The 14315-nt window shown below is 42.2% G+C and overlaps 1 protein-coding gene across 1 annotated transcript; it reads right to left on the bottom strand.

The window, feature by feature from the left end:
• Positions 1-482: 482 nt before the first annotated feature.
• Positions 483-13773, bottom strand: LOC147800014 (uncharacterized). Its single transcript, XM_087148852.1, has 5 exons — positions 13597-13773; positions 11141-12411; positions 5794-6509; positions 5332-5404; positions 483-2125 (listed from the first exon to the last, which is right to left on the bottom strand). Exons 2-5 carry the CDS (start codon positions 12383-12385, stop codon positions 1148-1150), a joined length of 3012 nt encoding a protein of 1003 aa, XP_087004978.1. The 5' UTR covers positions 12386-12411; positions 13597-13773; the 3' UTR covers positions 483-1147.
• Positions 13774-14315: the final 542 nt, after the last annotated feature.

The following is a 14315-nucleotide window of genomic DNA, read 5'->3' as shown; positions in this document are numbered from 1 at the left end:
GGCGTGTTTTCGAGAATGACAGCTGGGGGGGTGTTTGGAACCCTAGACTGAGTTCTGAATATGTACACATATTCTTTATGAATAATAATTATGTCAACAACTGACACCTGTTTGGCAATAACCGGGCGATATCAAATCAAAGCACAGATCTCCAATGATTGAATTGAAGCCGAGGGAATGTTAGCGCCCCCTATCGTCTGAGATTGGTGAATCTTAAGGTGGCGCCCTAACATTTTATTGTTTTTTTTTATTTTCGGGATGAAAACGGTTACAGGTTTAATTTCACGGGGGGGGGGCCGTTTTTATTTAATTTTAAACCTCAGACCATGGAAGCTGTTTTGTGTAATCTTTTCCACTTAATTGTCTTTTAGGAGAGGTAGATTATTTTATGAAACGGTTACATTTGCATTTTCTCCCATCATATGAAATATTTTTCACAGTAAAAATCAACACAATCAGAGAGTTCGATGCACAGACAAAAATTGCATACCTGCAGATAAAACACTTTAATCTGACAGTTGTACAAAATAGCAAAATTTTAACACAGAAATGTTTAAATGCTTCTTGTACAACTGTTTCCTTGGGTGCACCAAAAAACACTTTCATTTCACGTTCTTTATTTTGCATATTTCCCTCTTTCCCAAGCAACACACTGAATGACTTTTTTGTGTGCATTCATAATAATTCATTGGAGGGGTGTGTCTTTATGTACGTGTGGGAGGAATTAGAGGTTAAGACAGAGTCCTCTATCCAACTGTAAGCCCTGAGATAATCTAGTGAAAGCAACCTGTTTACTAAGAACCATTCAAATAAATAGATCCAACGAAAGGAAATGTACATGTACATAATGTACTATTTCTAAGTTTCGAAAAAAGTAAATTCACTAATCACTGGCAAAATTTCAAAAAGCCCCAAAAGCTATGGAGATCAAATATGGACTGTGACTGGTTTCCTCTCAAAATATTTTGTATGGGATCAGTGATGGAAGTAAAAACTTCACCAACTTCAAGCAGCTGCATACTGTAGTTTTGAAAGAAGACTATCACGAAGGAATATTACTGGTCATAACAACAAGTTACTAGTCTTGGGTTTTAAAAACTGGAAGGGAAAATGTGAGAGGGTGCATTGAAGCAGGTTTGTGTTATCTTTAATCAACGTCCTCTGAGGATTCTTTTTGGTCTGATGCCTGAACTTCTTCTTGGACCTTGGCATGTTTTTTGCGATGTTTCCTGAGTGCCTGGCTCAGAGCGAATGCCTTGCCGCAATCCTCACACAGGAATGGCTTGTTGTGGGTGTTGCGATGGTCTCTCATGCCACGCTTGGTGGCAAACTGCCGCTGGCAGACGTTGCAGGTAAACGTCTTCTCCAGTGAGTGGAGCTTACGGTGGGCATACAAGTTGGACTGAATGTTGAAGGTCTTGCTGCAGATGTCGCACACAAATGGCCTTTCGGTGGTGTGGGTCACCTTGTGGACTCTAAGGCGGCTCAGTTGCGTGAAAGCCTTGTTGCAGATGTCGCAGACGAATGGCTTGTCTCCTGTGTGGATCTTCCTATGGTGATTTACGAGGGTCTGCTTAGTGAAGGCCTTGCCACAGTATTCGCATTTGTATGGTTTCTCTCCAGTGTGGGTTCTCTGGTGTTCTTTCAGCTGAGAGTTGTACAGGAAGGCCTTGTCGCATATGTTGCACCTGTGCTTCTTCTCTCTCACCTCCCCGGTGTGGATCTGCTGGTGCCTCTTCATGCTGGCCTCTTGCGTGAAGGCCCGGCCGCAAGTGGCGCAGGTAAACGGCTTTTCGCCGGTGTGCACTCGCAGGTGACGCTCCAGATGATTCTGCCCGGCAAAGACTTTGCCACACACGCGGCAGTAGGGTGCATCGGCGGGTGGACCGGTCATCCGCATCGTTCCATCCGGGTTGAATCTGTCAGGATAGACAGTCGCCAATAGTGCATGCTGGCCAGTGTGGCTTGCTTGATGCTCCTCAAACTCTTTGCTGTTCAGGAAGGTTCTACCACAAATCATGCCACAGATGTAAACGGAGGTCGAGTCGACAGTCTGTGCCGTTGATGCCATGACTGAATGTTTCAAAGATGGCCCTCTTGATGGGTCTGGAGTTTTGTTCAAATGCTAATGTCTTCTCGGACTCCAAGATGGTGTCTATATGTAATCAAACAACAGAAGAAAGAAAAAACAATTATCAAAACTGTTATTGGGATCAACAGTAAATCAGCCACTGGATGATTTTTGCCTTGAACCATCTAAATTTTATAAAAACAGGTCGTTGAACATGACGTCACACTTAAACCCTCATTGTCTCGATGGCTGTTCCACGTCAAGACATATCTAATACATGGACTGAGCGATAAGATACTACATGTACCAATAGGCTCTTCCAAAACTTCGGCAGTAGTTTAGATATGTCTTGACACGGGACAGCCGTGGAGACGATGAGGGGTCAAGTGACATAATGTTCAGTGACCTACATGTAACTGAATCTGCTTGCCCTGAAGAAGGTACTCAGTTACTGAAAGCTCGGCAATCACATATTTCAGAACACTGATTTGATTTTATATCCTTGTCGATGACCTGATTTTAAAGATGGCGACTGTGAGAGCGAGCCCGTGAGATTGCATGAGAGAAGGCAAAAAGACTGGAAAATACCAGAACATGAGTGAAATCATTCAATAAATGGCGCTAAGAAAGCGGAGAGGCTAAGGATCATCTCTGTGTGCAAAAAAAATTGTGCCTAAAATTATAAGAGGGTGCGCCGAACTTTTTTTACTATGCCGACATGCAAATTGCGTATACGGATGTGTGGCTAAGCTTAAGAATGGAGCGGAAGGGTTGTAGGTCAACTCGACCGTTTGCCAACTCGACTCGGGTCAACTCAACTCCTGATAAACTCGACCGTCGACCAATTCGCCCGTTGAACCAACTTGTTTGTTGACCAACTCGACTTCAAAGTCGAGTCAACTCGACCATTTACCAACTCGACCGTTTGCCAACTCGACCGCATGATTGATACATGAGCTTATTAGACAAACCCTTTCCTCGGAAAATAAATATTAAAAGAGGAAAATTAAAGATCGGATCGGTTCCTGATAGTGAAAATTATGGATGCTAATTTCGGCTCAATGAACCAATCAATAATTGAACTTGTGCCAATGAGATACTCCAAAATAATTTTCCCAATTTTTGAAGAAGCACGCACGCACGAACCCCCGAAATCTGTCACCACACTCTGCGCATGCACAGATCACATCACGCGCAGTAAAACAAATTAAACATGTGATCCAGAACTAGGAAAAATGCTTCCTTCTATGCCCTGTCCCTGTTGTACCGTTTGCACGGTCGAGTTGGTCGAGAGTCGAGTTGACCTTTACGGTTGAAGGAACAACGGTTGAGAGTCGAGTTGACTCGAGTTGGCAAACGGTCGAGTTGACCTGACAGCGAGCAGTAGCGAGAGTCCATGCCACACTAGCTGACTAGTGGGGCTAGGGCACGGACATGTATAATAAAATCTGGACTCGCAATGCCCGTAATCATGTCAATCAGCTTATATTAAGTTATAGAGTCATTGAATCCACTCGCGGCCATTTTACCGAGCCGAAAGCTTTCCCGGCAATGCCCACCTTTGTTCTTCCTGACGTCAATAGAAGGGGGCCAACCCACGCTTTTGTATTCGGCTCGGTAAAATGACCGCTGGTTGGCTTCTTTTTCATACAAAGGCGTTGCAAGTCCAGGTTTTTTTATATGCGTACGTGGGCTAGGGTATTACTGACTAGGCCTAGTACTAGATTTATCATTTTATCAAGTTCTGCCTGTGAACATGTTTCAGTTCTTTGGAAAACAATATATGAAATTTTAAAAGGATACCTGTACTCACAAATCACATAAGCGCCAAAATCGGTTGGAACCTCGTCATTTTTTGGCGGTACAAAAAGATTTGCCTACGAGAAATCTCAATAGCGCGGACATGACTTCGGTGTGGATGATGTATTCTATCGGCAGAGGGCGCTGTCTCATATCATCACGTGGGCGGGTGCGGCGGGGAGGGGAGTGGCTGCAGAGTCAAAATTGCAATATATGTAAAATGAAAAAAAAACCCAAATAATAAAGGATTTTGGAAAGGGAGAAAATAAAGGATGTATAAAATATTCAGACGGGAAGGGACAAAAGGGATAAGATATAAGAGTGGCAAACAACCACATTCATCACACGTATCAGATTCAAAGGACCTTCTCTGAAGGGCCGAGGAGGCAATGAAACCGGGGCTGCCCATAAAAAATTGAACCCTTTTTTTTTAATATTCAGGTGTATGATTGACCGTCCAAATGACATCGATAAAAGTCTCCAAAATTCTGCCATTAACCTGAAGAAAAGTATATAGAGGGAGTCTCAGTTCCTCCCCCTAAAATGACCTCCCTTAAAAATGGGTTGGGGATCCACCTGCGACATGTTCGATGGTCGCTCACATTGTAGTGTAATTAAGGGGGATAATCCGAAACGAGCAATTCTTTCCTGTGTGTATCTTTGTAGGTCCAGTATGTGAAAATTTATCTTTCAGATTCTACCAAATTAAGGTTATCTTTTAAATTACAGCACGAGCCAAGTGAATTTCAGTACACGTAACTGCAGAAAATAAACTTTCTAGGTCCTTCAAGTTTTATTTTCATACAAAATATGGCAATGTCCTTTAATTGGTAACCGATGCAAAAAATCTGAATCAACAAATGACAGGTCAAAAGGAGATAACTGTATTTCAAAGACCAAGATTGACCACCCACACTCTATTTATCATGTGCATCATCATGCAAACAAATCAACATGCATGTGTATTGGGGGGGTGGGGGAAAGGGGGAGGGGGCAGTTGCTTGCCTCCCCCCATATTAAAAACGTAAACTGTAAATCATCAATTTGCTTGAAAACCTCTAAGAATTGACCCCCCTTTCCACCCTAATGGTTTATCAGTTTGCTGCTAATGTGCGCCCCCCCCAAAAAAAAACCTTGCTCATGCACATGTGTACATACTAACAATAATGAGTTGCTCAATGCTTGACGAGGAATACAAGGCAGTTTCGTAAAAGAAAACTATACGTGTATTACAAGTTACAATTGGCAAAATATCTTTACGTAAGAACACACTCTAGCACTACAACAGGTATATTGCAAGTTCAATGAGTTGAAAATTACATTACATTTTTTAATCATCTGTCATGTTTGCAGCACAAAGCAATATCTTCTACATCTTGGCATGAGGTCGTTGATCAGGAGTGGCCCCTGAATAATTGTGAAAGCACTCTGCTTTTGAACAGCTGGCCTTCCTGGTGTACGCTAAAGTTCACATGCCTAGACTCCTCTGCAGATGCCTGGCTGAGGTTGATTGGCTGTTTGGTGAAGACGGGCCTAATATGCCGTACCAAAAAAAAACACACTTTAAACTGTGGCCAAATTAAAGTGTGTACAAACAAGACACCTGTAGAACAAGCATTTGCTTTAGTGGGGAACTTTGGGCACATTGAAACCTTAGCCTTGGTAATTCTATTAATAATTCCAGGAATTCATGATAACATTTGCTGTAGAGTTTCATCATCCCAATTCTTTCCTTCTTGAAAAATGTTATCTCAAAGGATTCACACGTAGGTCCTTCTTCTCCCATTAATGTCTTATCTTTGGCAATGCTTAAGTATATAAACCTGTGCTCTGCCAAAAAGTTTTTTTTAAAACAAAAAAAATTGCACATAGCCCCTTGGCAACAAATAAATAAATGACTTGAAATAAATCTCTTTTCCTACATGTGTACTTCTTGATGCTTTTTAAGACTAGCAGCCAGAGAGAAGGCTCTGCCACAAACTTCACAGAGGAATGGCTTTTCTTTTGTGTGGGTCAGTTGATGACATTTCAGTGCATAGCCAGTGGCAAACGCTCGTTTGCAAATACCGCACCAAAACGGCTTCTCTCCAGTGTGGACTCGCTGGTGAACGGCCAGCCCTGTCTTCAGCAAGAAGCCTTGGCCGCACTTGTCACAGTCAAATGGCTTCTTGGCCTGCACACCGTGCTTCAGCGTCTGATGGCTGCTCAGCTCGCAGCCACGCAGGTAGGCCTTGCCGCAGGCGTCACACACAAATGGCCTCTCCCCCGTGTGACGCCTCCGGTGGATCGTCAGATGGCTGCGGTGGCTGAAGGCCCTGTCGCAGACGTCACACTCAAAGGGTCTTTCCCCCGTGTGGCTGCGGTGGTGCTCCTCCAGATTGGCTGGGCGGGTGAACACCTTGCCGCAGACGTTGCACATAAACCGTTTCACTCTGTCCTCAGCCAGATGGGCCCGCTGGTGACAATTCAGAGTGCTTTCCAGCACGAATGTTTTGTCACACATGCTGCAGGTCAACCGCTTCTCGTCCTTGTGGACTTGCTGGTGTTGCCTCAAACTGTATCTGTACGTGTAGACCTTTCCACACACATCACATGCCAACTGCTTTTCCTTGCAGACCTCTGAGGAAGACATGGCAATTAATCAGTAACATGTACCTGTGTTTGTCCTTATACATGTACAGTAGTGCTAAATCCTAAACTCAAACTCAAAACAATTCAAATAAACAAGTGAATTATCGTGCTTCATAATGGACCTCCATTCAATTGTTAATTCTGCATCCAAAAGAAACGCTTCACCAGGAACACCATGAAAGAATGGTTTCTCATTGAGTGAGTTGCTTGATGGGATTTTAGGAATCTGTTCTCTCTCTGGCTTGTGCCTTGTTGTGAGCTTTCAGGCTATACCCACTCACTGGTAAGTGCTTGGTCACAAATGTCGCAGTCAAAAGGTTTCTCTCCTGAGTGGACTCTCTGATGGACTGCTCAGCTACAGAGCACTCAGCGAGCAGGCCTTGTCACAAATGTTGCAACGGAATGGTTTCTCTCACATGTCGGCCCACTAATTATTCCCCAAGTTAGATCCATCAGAGAAGGCTTTTTCACAAATGCCATAACTAAATGATCCTCTCATTGAAAATTGCTGCTGATGACACCAACAACAGGATTAATTTAACGGTGTATGTAATATGGAAGGTCATCCAGGCTAAAAACACTAGACCTATGGTACTGTGATCGTTCGTCACATTCACTTGGAAGAAATGGCCTCAGTCATCTTAAGACGGGTGGAAAACAGCCTTCCTTCAGAACAAGTAGGTGCTCGCTGACTGAAACAGAGAATGGACAATTCAAATCCACATGATATGGGCCGGAGTGTACAGTTTGTGTTAATTCTAACTTTAAAGCTTCATGACGCCGGTGATGCTACTGCGCTGCCATGAACTGTAGTAAGCCCACTGCTGCGCTAATCACTGGTCAGGGAAGACGGGCAAAAAATCAAAAGAATCCAGCCAGAGACGAGGCATGAACAGATGAATGCAGAAATGAGCAGCAAAATTCCCCACAGTTAAAATGTTCCCCTTTTGAAAACGTGTTGCCAAATACTCACGTCAATGACAGCATGGTAACTGTCGTGTACCATGTACCAGTGCTTGCCCAGCAAATCGCTAATTGTCCGTTTTCGTTTTTTAGTAGCGCCCTCAATAGGTGCCAAAGAGAAAAAAGTAAGTAATAAAAGTAAACACTTCCCTGGTGCTCTGGGATCTTCAGGAATTCTCAGACATTGGGGGTGGTGTGGTTTTGTTTCTTCCTTATCTGATTTTTGGTTTTTGACTTCTACCCTATTAAAAGAAAGAAAATGGGGGGGGGTGTGCCAGAGGTACAAATGATATTAAAAATGGAACGGAATGGAGAGGTTCATTCTGTACATTTGTCACAAATGGAGAGAATTTTATTTTTCCTGCTTTTTGAGGAAAAAGGCAGAACTTTGAGGGATTTTTCTTCTTTGCTGAGAAAAGTGATTTCAAACAAAAGTATGGCATTTTTATAAAAAAGGGGGAAGGCAATGCACTTTTTTCAACAAAGATCAACAGATGAACGGACCATGAAGATGTCACACTGAACAAAACGTGGAGATAAAAATCGGCATGGTAGTTCTTCTCTTTCGATTTCAAAAGCATTCTGGAACATAAATGAACAGAGCAGACCATTCTTTCACTGGAAAAGAAGACCTAGTTTTAGAATTTCAACTGATAATCCCAATTAAAGAAACTACAACGCAGAAAGCACCGTTGAAAATTTATTTTTCTATGTATTTGTTTTGAAGAAAGAGACGTGCAGATACAACGGTAAACCATCATAAATTTTACAAAAGTCACTCTCTCTGCTACAGTACATACTATACAACACAACTCTTGAAAGAGATGCATCTTCAACTTTAGCGGAAAGAAAGAAATCAGCTTAGATTATTTGCATTGGTATGCAGTCCAAGGAGCCCAGGTTCGTTCAGTGGGCTTCACACTGATGCACACAGTAACAAGATGCACCGATTTGACAGTGCGATTTGAAAAGCCTGGTAGTGTTTCTGATACGATGTTTTCGTTTATAAAGGTAATACCACTGTTACTTTCCAAAGCATGTGAAAAACAACTCCCAACTAACATCATAACTTAAACAAGTTACATTTGTGACACTTTTTTTGTAACTTGTTCCAACTCTGGTTAAAAAATACAATATCTGAATATATGAGAGACAAAAGTATTAAGCACAAAGTTGATGTACAATTTCCATTCTTCTACATATTTTACATATAAATGTTCACATGAACATGATCAAAAGCAAAATTAATTTCTCAATGGTTTTTCCCATTCAAACGCTAATCTCTAAATAACTTTACATTTCATTTGGCCATTTTGAAATGAAAGACAACTACTTTTCATTTTGTTCGGGATTCTTTTCCAAATTTGAAAGCAAATGCCCTCACAATCAGCTGTCTTAAATTCGCACCGAGTAAAAATTAACAACAGTGTGATTAACATCCCAATCCACTTTGTCTCATGTGAATAATTATGTCAAAATGTGTGGATGCCTCAATTTTTAAAGCTTTGAATGAACTGTGATCATACATAGTGAACAATACTTCACTTACATTATACATTGCAAAAGTGATGAAGCAGATAGAAAACACCGGTTTGGGATTCTGTTTGCAGGAAGTATTATAGCATTCATCACGTTATAAAATGATCTTCTTAAATTCCTCTCAATGTGCACTCAGTTCACACAATTCACATGCTACTGACAATATTCACCCAAAGCATCTATCGACAAATTCAAGAAAATATATCAAACAACGCACTGATTATTTTGTATCAGCATTTTCAATGAAGACACAAATCAAAAGTTATTACAAAAACCAGCTAATACGGGTTGTCAAGAGACAACATCCTTATAAATCGTCCCACGTGCATTGATATTAGCAATGTGGGTAGCTCAACATTTCAGAACATGGTATATGCATAAGTAATACACACTCGGTGTTATAGCTACGCCGGTCCATGCCAGTCGGGGATCTCCACCACAGCGTTCTACCGTCTGGCACTAAGCTTGATGAAACAGCCCACTGACCGGCATACAAATCCTTGAATATCCAAGAAATAACATTAGTCCCTGTAAAAATGTTGTATTTTTACCAGGAATTATTAAAAGAATTTGAACTCTTAATCAATTTGGAAAGAAAAAACTCACTGAAAAAGCGATCTAGAGTCCCCTTAAGCGGGCCCCAGGACCCCCGACCATAAACTACAAGACTTTGGTCGCCACTACTAAATTGTCCTGCACTAAAATATGGCTGGCTGTAACAAAAGTTAAGCTCACTTTTAACAGTCCTGTTAAACAAAAATGCAGCATAATGCTACAATAAACATGCAGTGAGTACACAAATTGTCCTTTCTTCATGTTACCTCACACAGTACACACACACTAATGCAGCATCAAACAAAATCTCCAGTCATGAGGGCAAGGTTTATCAGTACAAATGGGTCAATCAAAAAAAAATGGACTCCTTGGTCTTGAGTGCACATAACAGAGTAAAAGTGGCCATACAGTGCAACATTGAGAAATTTAAGAAATGGACAGAGAGATAAAAAAGGAAAAAGGCAAATGGTGACATGATTAACAGGTGAGTGAAGATTCCCTAAAAGTGGTCAAACAATGTCAAAATAATGTAGCTGTTTGAAAGAAAATGTGACAATTGATGGCCTCGAATCAATTTGGAGGTTGTTGACTTTAAGCCTCCAAAATTCATTGACAACTACATGCATTAGCACACTGTATGTTCAAAACAAAAACGAAAGGTGGGTATTCTAGAGTTTGTTATGAAAGTACATACACATCCATTTAAAAAAAAACCTTGTCTTCAAAAGGAACTGGCTGGTGGGTTGTCTATGAAGCTATGCTTCCTGTTACATGACATTTGAAAGAGGATAGATAAGTAGAAACAAATTTATTTGCGCTGTTCAGAAACTTATTCAGCGTGCAGCTACTTGTTAACTGGTTTAAAAATACTGAGAGTGAGAAGGGTCGGTGGGTATTTGTTTCTGATGAGATGAGAAACCATTTAACAACATTCATGTATACACAAGTCTGTTGAACCTTCTTTCAACACATTCAAACATAATAGACACATTTCTTTCTTTCTTTCCAATTTCACACATTACATCTCCTCCAATAAAAAACTGAAGTTCAGGCTGCAAAAATAGGGTCAGGAAACAGGGAGAATTAAACCATTTGGGAGCCCGAGTGTTTGGTACATCTGGCAACTTGGTTGCTGTGGGTTGAGTGCAACTATACATGTATGTAAATGGTGAAAAAAAAAAGTGAGGAAGATAATTTTGCCACTGCGATGAAGAGAAATCCATTCTTGGTAACAACTGTAACATTTATGTTCAGGTATGAACTTTTTGAGTATTTTTTGCGAGACGACACATAAAAAATAAGCATTTCAGAAGCAATAAATTACATCTCAAAAGTGGGAAACGTAGCTTAAGCACTGCATTTCAGTATTTATACATGTACATGGTTTCAAAGTGGCAAGTTGCAACTAAAGGGTAAATACAATGTACATGTACCTTCATTATGGAAACACTATTCAAAGGCAGGTGCCAGATTAAAGTGCAAAGTACCCCCCTGACTATAAAACAACATGCTGTCCCCACTGAAAGAGTTTTGAGTGCTGTGACACATCCTAGTTCTACGATGTTCCCTGAGGTTATTTCAGATCTGGTCACACAGCGAGGGTGTCTCTTCAACGTGTGACCCCTGATGAGTTTTGAGTTGCGCTTCCAACACAAATGCCTCACCACAAATGTCACAGACGAACAGTTTCACCTGGGCGTGGGATCTCTTGTGGCATTCCAGATTCCATTGGTACGGGAAGGATTTGCCGCAAATATCGCACGAGTAAGGTTGCTCCCCAAAGTGGATCCTCTGATGGCGTTCTAGGTTCCATTTGTGTGAAAATGCCTCGCAGCATAATTCTTGAACAGGGGGCTTAGTTCTTGTTGGGCTGCTGCGGTGGAATTCCTGAGTGTCGGTATTGCAGGAGTCCTTCTCGCAAGTGCCCTCCTCCAAGGGTTTGTCTGCAAAGGGCACTCCGCTCTGGGTTGTAAGATGGTTGGTTTGCACGTCACTTTCCTGACGGACGCTGGCTACCAATGGCTCATCTCCATTGCACACTGCCCCGCGATGCTTTGGACTAGTCTCTGGTGAGATGACTTCCCCACAAGATGGCTTCTCTACACTGTGTACATTCTGGTGACGTTTCAATTTCGACTTTGCAGCAAAGGCCCTGCCACAAGTGGTGCACACGTACGGTTTCTCCCTGGTGTGCTTCCTGCCGTGTTTCCTCAAGCTGCTCGCTCGTGTGAAGGCTTTCCCACAAATCTCACACGCAAACGATTTCCCACCGTTGGAACAGGGGTGATGTTTGAGTACGGCTTGGCTTGGAAAAACCCGGCCACAAGTGCTGCAACGGGGCAGTCTTGTCTCTTCTTCTTTTCCTGGGGTCTCCCTTGTTGTTTCGGCATGGGCCGCACTGTGGCGTTTCAGGCTACTTTCCTGAGTGAATTCTTTGCCGCAGATGTCACAGGAGAACAGGCTTTCACCAGTGTGGACTCTCAGGTGGTGCTTGAGTTTGGACCGCTTGGGGAAGCTTTTGCCGCAGGTGCTGCACACGAAGGCTGGATTTTGGCCAGTGTGGATCACTTTGTGGCGTCTCAGACTGCTTTCCTGGGTATACGAGTTGCCGCAAACACCACAAACAAAGGGCTTCTGTCCAGTGTGGGTCCTCTGGTGCGTTGTCAAGCTCCTCGCTTGGATGAAAGTCTTGTCGCAAATCTCGCACATGAATGGCGCCTCTCCTGTATGGTACCTGTGATGACGCTGGAGTGTGGTCAGCAAAGGGAACGCTTTCCCGCAAATGCCACACACAAATGGCTTGTCCGTATCCTCAGAAGCTGACATAGTGGATTTCTGTCACATGACACGCCCTGCAAAATCAGACAGTCATGCAAATCTGATTTTAATTTCAGTTCCCCCCTACATTGTTTCATATCACTCGGCCAAGTTTAACCTTCACTGAAGCTCTTCTTCACATCATTCAAGGGATATCACCTTTGGGGGAATAACCACCAAAGAAATTTCGTATATCTCCGCGAGAGTAAATGTGCCTGTTGGTCCAAGGCTGACTGTTAACTACCAGACAGGCTCTCTGTGAAAGCTACCATTACTTAACCACACAAAGGAGTTGGTGTAACGTGTGAGTCAGACCAAAATTCATCTGAGGAGGTCTTACAAGCTTATGGAGGCATCATTTTATCTTCAAAACGGCAAGACGATTTTCCTGCAAATACATATACTATATAGTAACCTGGGGATAGTTTGCCATGTAAGTTGTGAAAATTGGGGTTGTGTATGTGGGAACCCCGTTCCTTTTATGGAAAGGAGACCTACATTTTATGTTTGAATCCATCTTAGCAGATGACTATGAGATCATGCTCAATAACTGTAGGATTGATGTGGAAAGATGGCAGTTTGGAATTAACTTATGAGAGGAAACTGTGTTTAACACATGACATATATATTTGCATGGCTGGAAATTTCAGTAAGAAAGTAACATTTTTTTTCAATTTACAATTCAACATTTCCAAAATTTCAAAATAGGATCAAATAAAGATAGCACCACCTATGGGGGGGGGGGCTGACCAGATTTGCAAGAAAAAAATGAAATTAAAATGGAGGGTTCCCCAAGAACACAATCCCAGTGAACATATCGTCATTACCAGCAGTACAATTTCAGCTCATAAAATCGTAAAATATTGTGGATGTCAACGGATGAAACTTAAAAATGTTACAACCCAACTGAAAGCTGTCCCTACGTATCCAGACAGAGCCGGGTATCAATGAAGCAGAATACTCTAATGTACATGTAGGGCTCTGTTACATCCAACAGTTCTCCACTGCTGTAAAATGCTGAACAAAAGGCAAGGCCTTAGCGCCTAGATCAACTCATCTGTAGGAACTGAGTCTAAAGTTAGACTGACCATGGACGGACTAACGTTAGACAATGTTGGACTGGAGGCCTAGTGTAACTAACATGACTAAACAATTAAACGTACAACTACGACTAGAAATACGAATCATACTGTACAGGTCATACAAAACTGCTAAACTACCTCAGGATTTTTTTTATTTCCCTGGTGTCTCTCTAGCTCCTCTTCCTATCCTCGAATCACATGGTAAGCAACGCCGCCATGTAGCGTGTGTGCGGAAGTTTTACCACACAGCAGGGCATGTGTACGGCGGCGGTACATACATGTACATGTACATGTATACATGTACATGTACCTCCATGATGTACTGTACATGTACATGCACTTTATACATACGTACTTGTATTTAACAATTATCGTCGAAAGAGGGCGGTGTTGTCAATCAGCTAGACTGGTTTCCAATCCCTGCTCGGTAAATTATTATTTTGTTGTGGCATGTCAAAATATTCCCTTAAAATAGTCACACATTATGTTCAGGGGACGGCTAGGCTGTGCTCAGGCTGGTTGATGTTAGTCTGACAAGGTGCTGACAAGGCACCAGTAGCGCGCTGTCAAGAAGAAGTAATATCAAGTTTTCAGGTTGTGGATGGGAAGTCAGTGTTCCGGAAGAAAGCGTATTTTTGTTAATTTCTAAGTCTTGGGGTGCTAAAACTATAGGCCAATATACATTTGGCCAATGTTGCCAAAGTGGCAAACTTCCCACTTCTGTTGCACTATACTGACGGAGGCTGGACATCCAACAGAGCATATAGGCACAAATCAATTTGTTTTTCACGAAACGTCTTGACCCCCTGCCCCCCCCCGATTCGACGATGTGTTGATGTGGATATATTGGGACAAAT

This window comes from Acanthaster planci, linkage group LG02 (genome assembly GCF_054643075.1).
Source record: "Acanthaster planci isolate LZ-2023a linkage group LG02, COTS_SCS, whole genome shotgun sequence".
NCBI classification, from domain to species: Eukaryota; Metazoa; Echinodermata; class Asteroidea; order Valvatida; family Acanthasteridae; genus Acanthaster; species Acanthaster planci.
Note: the sequence above shows the minus strand (reverse complement) of the source record. Positions and strands in the feature narration are given on the sequence as shown.

Bases quoted from the DNA above. Each gene is read 5' to 3' on its own strand.
- LOC147800014 (XM_087148852.1), bottom strand. From the start codon at position 12,385: ATGTCAGCTTCTGAGGATACGGACAAGCCATTTGTGTGTGGCATTTGC. The intron at 5,405-5,793 runs GTAGGAAAAGAG...ACGGCATATTAG, and splicing joins AAGCATCAAGAAGTACACAT to GCCCGTCTTCACCAAACAGC. The intron at 2,126-5,331 runs GTACACCAGGAA...AGAAGACATTAG, and splicing joins CTAGGCATGTGAACTTTAGC to CATTTGAACAAAACTCCAGA.